The sequence below is a fragment of the Nanorana parkeri genome, unplaced genomic scaffold, assembly GCF_000935625.1.
Source record: "Nanorana parkeri isolate BGI_ZX_2015 unplaced genomic scaffold, ASM93562v1 scaffold554, whole genome shotgun sequence".
NCBI classification, from domain to species: Eukaryota; Metazoa; Chordata; class Amphibia; order Anura; family Dicroglossidae; genus Nanorana; species Nanorana parkeri.
Genome location: NW_017306822.1, coordinates 729,655 through 739,011, shown reverse-complemented (window position 1 = coordinate 739,011; position 9,357 = coordinate 729,655). Strand labels below are relative to the sequence as shown.

The following is a 9,357-nucleotide window of genomic DNA, read 5'->3' as shown; positions in this document are numbered from 1 at the left end:
TAGTAATAGTAGGAAGGTGTGGTTGGAGGCTGCTGGGTATGGGACGCGGAGGAGATCACAGCGAGCCAGCGGCAGTGCTGAAGCCAAGTCCCTGACTGCAATTCAGGAAAACTGTCACTGCACCGTAGCCGATCTGGTGGCCGTTCATCGTCTGCGTTCTGCAATGGCGACCTCTGCTGGACAAAAACTGTTATTGTTTTATATTAAAACTGCAATCTAGGCAGACACAGAAAACAACTTTCATCATTAATAACATAATTGGCGGACTACTGTAACCATTAACACATCGGTAGATGAATATAAAGTAAACACAAGCATTGTAAGTACCTGAATGGGACCCGGTGGCAGCCTCTTGCAGTCCCTGTACAGCAGAGCCTGCGCGTGAGAGGAAGAAGCACCACAAGGAGCCAACGTGCTGACAAGAAGCATGCTGGTAGAAGTAGAGAGCAGAGTAACAGGGAGATGAGCTCATCACACTGCTGCTTCACCTTTCACTGTCCAGTCACAGGCTGGGGGCTGGTCCGGACAACCTGGGCTCAGAGCAGGCCGGTTGAATGATGCTGGCCATCAGACTGAGGACATCTAGTGGCAGAAAAAAGTACTGCGGGTAAAATCTCCTGGTGGAAGTTGAATATATCGACAGCAGAAGCTTGTTTTATTTTTAATGAGCATTTTATTTTTTAGCTGGAGTTCTGAATGAATGAGTGTAGGTTGTGGTTGGAGACTCCTGGGTGGAGGGATTGCAGCGATCGCTGACATCAGTGCTTAAGTCAAAACCCTAATTCAAGGGTAAGGCAGCCTTGGCACTCCAGCTGTGCTGAAACTACAAATCCTGTCATACCTCTGGGAGTCATGCCTGTGGCTGTCGGAGCCTTGCAATGCCTCATGGGACTTATAGTCCCACAAAAGCTGGAGTACCAAGGCTGCCTACTGCTACTGGTAGGATCACCATCATTCAAGGGCTCTGTTCTGTGATGGAGACCTCTGCTGGACAAAAATTGCATTGCTCTTTAATAAGATTGTATCTGTTCAGCAGTCTAATAAAGTTTCATCCCATCGGATTTGTCTTTGGGGCAGGCGTGGGCAACTGCGGCCCTCCAGATGTGCTTTTACTACAAATCCCAGCATGCCTCTGCGAGTCATGCCTGTAACTGTCAGTCTTGCAATGCCTCATGGGACTTGTAGTTCCAAAACAGCTGGAGGGTCAGAGTTGCCCACCCCTGTTCTGGAGAAATGTTTTCCTGCTCGTTATCTGAAGATATTGTCTTCTAGTGCCGCCCAATTCTCTATAAATGTCTCTGCAACCAGACGGGGAGGATTAGAACCTCTGTTAGACTTTTATTGCCGTCTGTGTCCCTACCGGGGAGAAGCTCCCCCTCTACTGCTGGTGACCACCAAAGATAGAAAGTTATGGGAAAGCCAAAATTTTACACTGGTCACTGAAACAGTCATAAAAGAGAAATCTTACAGTGAATGAACTTCACTTTGAGGAGAATTTCTCTAACTTCCTGTTGGATATTTGGTGAAGGAAGTGAGAGGAAATCTCCCCAACAGGCCACAAACTGCAAAAGAAAGTCTGACAAGGGTTCTAACTAGGGATGCACAGATACCGATACTAGTATCAGTATGGGTGCCGATACCAAGTATTTGGGTGAGTACTCGTGCTTGCCAAATGCTCCCGAGGCCCATCCCGATACCCGAACTTCTGATACCAGGAAGCTGGGCACTGAGTCGTTACACGGGACCCGGCTTCCTGATTGGCCATGAAGCCGGCTCCATGCTCCTCCGTCACAAATACTCCGATGCCTATCCCGATACTGGAACTTCCAGTATGAGGAAGCTGGGCGGTGAGTCGTTACAGGGTGACAGCACTTGGTGACGAGGGAGCCGGCTTACCGGCCAATCAGGAAGCCAAGCGGCATGTAGCAACTCGCCGCCCACCTTCCTGATTGGTCGAGAAGCTGGCCAATCAGTAAGCTGGGCGGGAAGTCATTACCTGCCCCCCCCCCGGCTTCCTGATAAGCCAGATAGCTGACTCCATGCTTCCTCGTCACCTGGTAACAAGATAGCATGGAGCTGGCTTCGTGGCCAATCAGGAAGCCGGGGGCGAGTCATTACATGCCGCTCAGCTTCTGTAGTGGGACTTCCGGTATCGGTATTCTGTATCGGCCGAGTCATCACACGCGGCCCGGCTTCCGGTATCGGCGAGTACCAAAAGAAAATATGGTACTTGTACTCCATACTGAAAAATCGGTATCGGTGCTTCCCTAGTTTTAAACCTTCCCTACATCTCCCCATAACCAGAGAGGATTGCCCTCATCCAACTTCCTGCTGACATTTCACCAGACAGGAAGTGATGGATCTATCCAATAACAAGAATATGGCTTTTTATCATTATAGCAGGGGAATCCCTGTCGGATCTTTATGTCCACGCTGCTGGTGCAGGTTTTCCTCTCACTTCCTGTCTGGTGAAGCCAGTGTAATCAGTACAGGAAGTAAGGGTGAATCCCTCTAGGGGACTTGTGTCAGTGGGCTTTTCTTTGCTTCCAACAGGTTTTGCATTCCTATACAAGTCTATGGAAATGCACTTAAAGCAAATCAGGAAGTGAACTGCAGGTTATATATACCTATCAATGTTTTGTCTGCTGTATGCCAGCATACTACAGGTCAGCTCCTTCTTCCCGGACCCCATAACTATCCTGGTGTTTGTTTACATCCAGTACATCAATCCAGCCGTGACCTTGGATGCCTGTTTACATCCAGTACCTCAATCCAACGGCGGGCTCGCGTTTTTGTTTACATCCAGTACCTCAATCCAACTGCAGCCTCGTGTGTTTGTTTACATCCAGTACCTCAATCCAGCCGCGGCCTTGAGTGTTTACATCCAGTTCCTCAATCCAGCCGCGGCCTCGGGTGTTTACATCCAGTACCTCAATCCAACCGCGACCTTGGATGCCTTTACATCCAGTACCTCGATCCAACTGCAGCCTCGTGTGTTTGTTTACATCCAGTACCTCAATCCAGCCGCGGCCTTGAGTGTTTACATCCAGTTCCTCAATCCAGCCGCGGCCTCGGGTGTTTACATCCAGTACCTCAATCCAACCGCGACCTTGGATGCCTTTACATTCAGTACCTCAATCCAACGGCGGGCTCGCGTTGTTGTTTACATCCAGTACCTCAATTCAGCCGTTACTTCAGGTGTTTGTTTACATCCAGTACCTCAATCCAGCCGCGGCCTCCAGGGTGTTTACATCCAGTACCTCAATCCAGCCGCAGCCTCCAGTGTGTTTACATACAGTACCTCAATCCAGCCGCAGCCTCCAGTGTGTTTACATCCAGTACGTCAATCCAACCGCAGCCTCCAGTGTGTTTACATCCAGTACCTCAATCAACCCGCGACCTCGGGTGTTTGTTTACATCCAGTGCCACAAGTCTTCCCTCTCCTGGCCATGCCAGCACACAGACTTCCATGGCGCCGTGCCCTGAGGCCGGAGACAAAAGTCTACTGGGCTGTAATTTGTTGGCATGGCCAGGGAAGTGAGATTTGTGGCTCTGGATGTAAACACCAGAGGCCACGGCTCCCAGATTGAGGTAAGTATAGATCTGTGGAGAGGGGGGGTGTGGTGTTAGATTAGGTCAGGGCAAGTCTTAGGTCTCGTTCACACCTAGGCGTATTGCATATGCGCGTCTGTCGCGCGGTTTTTTACCGCGATTCGCCGTAAAAAAAGTCGCACAGCCGTCGCGCATTTCCGAAGGCTACTTGGCTGTATCCCAATGGAAACACGCAACAAAACGGCCCAAAGTAGTACCTGTACCTTTTCAGGCGTGGGCCGTTTTATAGCGCGTTAGGGACGGGCAGAAATACGCCAAGGTGGGAACTATATTTTTGAGCGTTTTGTAGAGCGTTCGTCGAGAGTAGAACGCGCTACAAAACGTTCAGGTGTGAACGAGGGCTTAGGCTTCATTCACACCAAGGAGGTGCGATTTGGTATTCCTGCATCAGGAACTTGCTATTTCCTGCACTTATCCTTTAATGTTAAATATCTGTCCGGTGCAGGAATTTTGGGGAATGTTCATTGCGCAATCACCACAAAGACGCAGATCACACAACTGTCACTTTATTTAACAATCACTTCATAAATAACACATCCCAGAACAAGAGCGGCGGAAGGGGCAGGGATGAGGAGGAGATGCGGAACTGACTCGCAGCCACGTCCCCGCTGGTCCCAGTGTATCACATATATACATACATAGAAGTCAAGGTTTCATTTCTAAGGTTGGGTCCTCCCCGTGGAGTCTTCAGAGCGGATGGACCCCCTCCGGATGTCACCCCATAAAGAGGAGCAATGTACAGTCTCTAAGATGTGGATGTCGGTGGGTTCAGATAATCGACGTACAGCTTAGCTGGGAATGTTTGACCAACAGAACCAGGAGAAAAGATTGGTGGCGCTGGTTTCAGTTGGAACATATGGGTTGGGTCAGCAAAACGGATTTTAATGGCGGAGTCCACCCAGAACAGATTTCTAAGGCTGAGGAGCTTGAGTCACCCATTGGCTTCTCCAATAGTGGGACATTCTGGGTTCCCAGCTCCGCCCCCATGCTGTAATGAAGCTCAGAAAGGAGTCTTCCCTCCTCTTACTTCCTCCTCTGTACTATGGAAACCCCTTTGTAGTGGCTACAGCATGTGAGCGGGGCTAAGAACTCAGAAGATCCCATCATAAGACGTTGGTGTGGGTCAACCCAACCTGAAATAGTTTTGGGTGGACTGACCCTTTAATGATACATTTTCAGGGTGATGTCATGGGTACGTGTCTGTGCTTTGTGGTGACTGTCCTCAGAGTGGTTGGGGGGGTTACATGAAGGAGACACAACCGCGGCGGTGGAGGAGCGGCATGCTCAGCGAACCATGTACTCCTTCCTCTTGTTCATCCGCACTTGGCAGAAGGACCAGCCGCCCAGGACGACGTAGATGGCGGCGGCGATGAAACAGTTATAAGAGACTTGCTCGTACAGGGCGTACATCTTGGTGGGGGGCTTGTTGCTGTAGAGGAGGAACCACATGGAACATTAATCAGAACCCTACAAACCAAAAACTATCCTTTATTTGCCCCCAACACAGAGCCACCCTATACTTACTCATCAAAGAGGTCACTCTCGGTGAACGGGATATCCTCTATGAGTACGGCTGAGTGGACGTTGAAGAAAATACCCAACAGGACCTGGAATACAAAAGTGTTTTCATTGGTCATAACATATTTCAGGCATTTGGAAATGATACAGTCCGCTCTGATCAGTTACAGAACCTACTAAATACCTTGGGGTGTATATACCCAGGTCCCCCCGTGCCCCCCTCTGCCCATTTAACAGCCAGGACCTGGCTGTCCCTTTAACTCTCTCTCAGGAGCACCAACATCAGCTCCTCTATGAACAGAGCTAGCACAAAATATTTGCAGGTGCCACTTTTTTACACTGGGGGACATTTATCGATTCTGTCACGCGGCGAGGCGATGCCGGTGTTCTATCAAAGTTTGTGACTGCGTTAGAATGTGTGACCGGTCACGTGGTCACACATTTTAACATAATCCCGCCCATTTTTGCGGCAGTGGAATATGTGACCGGCAAAAGGAGAATTCCAACGCTTTCTCAGCTGTTCCAGGGCAGATCGGCATCGCAGATCATACGTGCAGGAGAACCCGATCTGCCCTGGAACAGCTGATCGGTCCTGAAATGTCACTTCTATCCGACTATATGGAATGTGAGATCGCACGCACAGAGTCGGATAGAAGGGACATTTCGGGACCGATCATCTGCGATGCTGATCTGCCCTGGAACAGCTGAGAAAGCGTTGGAGTTCTTCACGTTTTGCCGGTCACGTATTCCAATGCTGAAAAAGTGGGCGTGATTACGTTAAAATGTGTGACCACGTGACCGGTCACACATTCAACCCAGTCACAATCTTTGATAGAACACCGGACAGGAGCAGCGAGACGGACTGTGCGGCAGATTTACTACAAAGCAACAGCTTGAGTCAGAAATTCCTTCCTCAGTTAATCTAAAGTCGCCCCATGACAGAATAAAACCAGCCGCAGACCACTTCTGAAATGTGCGTCTGTTAAAGTACATGTGAGGTCCAATAAAGCCCAGCAAAAAACTTTGGAATGGTCCAATAAGCGTCCTTTTATTGGAAATAATATTTGCACATTTTTGCAGTCATGTGACCTCACGGCCGCTCTGCCTATCCCTTTTCCTGAGTGACGGGGGTGTGTCTGTAATGCTTGAGGGCGGCACGACATGCGTGACAGCGAGGACATGTGTCCCCCGTCTGTCATTGGAGCAGAGCAGGGACAGGTCAGAAAGCTGAGGGGTGCTACCTGACTAGCCCGGTACAGATCTGCCATTGTGCTTGGCGTGCTCAGACTGCTACAGGCAACCGGCAGGATCAGCGGGTATCTGGTACCAATTACTGCAACTACCTGAATTAAAGGAGCGTGTAACAGAGTTCTTATAGACAGAGGAATGCACTCAGAGATTCACTTCGCGAAGTTTATTCACTCCATGTGAATGTAAGTCAGAACTTTGTGAATCTGTCACATTTTCCTGCCTAGGATTCCGGGCACCGGGGGTTGTAAAGAGAGAACAACAGACAACCTCCCCCCAGTACTCCTCTCCGGAGCCCTCAGCCCTGACGCAAGCAGTGGGCGGGCACTTGGGAGGAGATATGCAAATATCAAAATTGCCTTGATGGCTGGATGTCAGTCTGGAGGAGGCGGCTCACTCCTTCAGATAGTCCCCGTCTATACCCCACCCCCTCCCCATCTACACCCACTCAGGCGCCAACCTCTGCCCGCCTACAGCCAGCCTGTGCCAACCTCTCCCCCCCTACACCCAGCCGACCTCTCCCCCCCTACACCAAGCATGGAGACGGCTTCCCTGCTAATCAGGAAGCCGGGCAGCGAGTCATTACACAGTTCCCCTAATAGGACTTCCGGTATCGGCGAGTACAGGAAAAAAAATATTGGTATCGATACCGAAAAACCGATATCTGCCCCATACAGACCCTTACGTGTCTATTTCATGGCGCCCATATTCATCCCGCATACACAGTATGAACTTCATTGGAGGTAAGTTTGGATTTGACATTCCCTGCCTCTGTAATAAGTGATCACATGACAAGCGGCGGGGAGAAGGTTATGTTTTGGGTACGAAGTCCCTTCCCCCGGCACAGAAAACACCGGCCCAGCGTGCTCTCCTACTGGTCCCATCCAGATCGCAGCGTCCGTGTCCTGTGCGTGTGCCCTGCAGTGTTTGTATGTACACATGGAGGTGTTTACTGTCCACAAACACGCTGCAATCTCCCATAACACCCCACTCCCAACTGGTCCATCAATTAACCCCTTCATGTCTGCACCAAATGTATGACACTGTGACCACAGCCGTTCAAATCTCAAATCAAATCCTTGGGGGGTTTTTTTTCACCCGTCGGCTACAAAGTGCTCAGTGACCGGTGAACGCGATTCACACAACACAGCCAGGCGGTCCCCGTCATGTGATCGCGGTCACCACATTGGCACAGCAAGAGCACTGTGTGCGTCGGTGCAATGCTTGTCCGCGGGTATTATAAGCTTAGATAAGAGCCCCAAAGCTAGCATGTAGAGTGTGAATTTATCAACGGCAGCTTCCACCAAGGGCTCTGCACACAGGTACCCCCAAGGACAACATCTGACTCCAATTACGCCAGGATTTGGTAATCTTCGCTGCTTGCAGACATTTTGGAGAAGTGCGGAGGGTCACATGACGGCTCGGGATGGAAAAGGGAAGTGACAGAATGATTCACCTTGCCCCCCTCCGATATGGAAGTGAACGGCGGCCCCTGAAGCCTCTGGCAAGGATGCACCGGAGCCGACACAATCTGGAGCAGCTGCCCATGGCAACCAATCAGCTTTCATTTTTACAGCTTAGCTAAACATGCTGAAAGCTAGAATCGGTTGCCATAGGCAACTGCGCCAGATTGTGATAAATTCCCCTCATTGTATATAGCATTATATAGAGCTATACAGTGTGTATATATAAATATGTATTGTATACAGACACATAAGGACCCCCCTCCCCCTCTATAGACAGATAATATACATTGTATACAGATATACAAGGACCCCCTCCCCATCCATATACACTGTATACAGATATATAAAGGACCCCATCCATAAACACTGTATACAGATATATAAGGACCCCTTCCCCATCCATATACACTGTATACAGATATAAGGACCCCCCTCCCCATCCATATACACAGATATACAAGGACCCCCTCCCTATCCATATACACTGTATACAGATCTATAAGGACCCCCTCCCCCATCCATATACACTGTATACAGATCTATAAGGACCCCATCCATATACACTGTATACAGATCTATAAGGACCCCTCCCCATCCATATACACAGATATATAAAGGACCCCCTCCCCATCCATATACACTGTATACAGATATATAAGGACCCCCTCCCTATCCATATACACTGTATACAGATCTATAAGGACCCCCTTCCCCATCCATATACACTGTATACAGATATATAAGGACCCCATCCATATACACTGTATACAGATATATAAGGACCCCTTCCCCATCCATATACACTGTATACAGATATAAGGACCCCCCTCCCCATCCATATACACTGTATACAGAAAAATAATGACCTCCTTCCCCCTCTATTCAGAGATCAGGTCATCCATATATACTCTGTACACAGACATGTCACTCTCCTCAGACAGGAAGTAGCCGGTCCTTACCAGCATAATGACCCCCCAGATGCTGAGAACGATCCCGCAGGCGGCCAGCTTGGGCCCGCAGCAAAGCAGAGAAACCATGACACCGACCAGTCACACAGAGCCGCTAGATTCGACTGAGCACCTACAGCCGCAACCTCACCGATCAGCTGACTCGGGCCGCGCTCTCATTGGCTGAGGAGGCGGAAGAAGGGGCCGCGGCCTTCGAACGCCATTGTGAGTGGGGGCAGCCGAACGGGAAAGGGGAGGGGACAAACTAGTGGGGAAGGCGACAAGGCGTTCATCACATGACAGCCGGGCAGGTTCACGTGATGGATATGATTGCGGGGCAGGAGGTAGCTGTTTATACAATAGGGGCAGTCAGAGGGAAAGAGACTGAAAACTTCTCTGGCTAAGGTAGGGGGCTGACACAGGGCGACTGCATGCATTTCAACTTAACTGCTACTGTGTGCAGTTAATCTGCTGACTGTTGACACTTGAAAGTTAGAGCAGCCATGACAGATATACATTCACGTTGTGTGCACCAAAGGCATTTAAAAACCCAGATATCATCATTT

General features: G+C 49.7%; 1 protein-coding gene across 1 annotated transcript; it reads right to left on the bottom strand.

Moving 5' to 3' along the window:
- Positions 1-4,836: 4,836 nt before the first annotated feature.
- On the bottom strand, positions 4,837-8,938 carry RNASEK (ribonuclease K). Its single transcript, XM_018561996.1, has 3 exons — positions 8,804-8,938; positions 5,137-5,219; positions 4,837-5,041 (listed from the first exon to the last, which is right to left on the bottom strand). The coding sequence occupies exons 1-3, from the start codon at positions 8,879-8,881 to the stop codon at positions 4,897-4,899; spliced, it is 306 nt and encodes a 101-aa protein (XP_018417498.1). The 5' UTR covers positions 8,882-8,938; the 3' UTR covers positions 4,837-4,896.
- Positions 8,939-9,357: the final 419 nt, after the last annotated feature.

Excerpts from the sequence above, each read along its gene's own strand:
- RNASEK (XM_018561996.1), bottom strand. The coding sequence starts at position 8,881 with ATGGTTTCTCTGCTTTGCTGCGGGCCCAAGCTGGCCGCCTGCGGGATC. Across the intron at positions 5,220-8,803 it reads TCTGGGGGGTCATTATGCTG|GTCCTGTTGGGTATTTTCTT; the intron begins GTAAGGACCGGC and ends TTTGTATTCCAG. Across the intron at positions 5,042-5,136 it reads GAGAGTGACCTCTTTGATGA|CAACAAGCCCCCCACCAAGA; the intron begins GTAAGTATAGGG and ends CCTCCTCTACAG.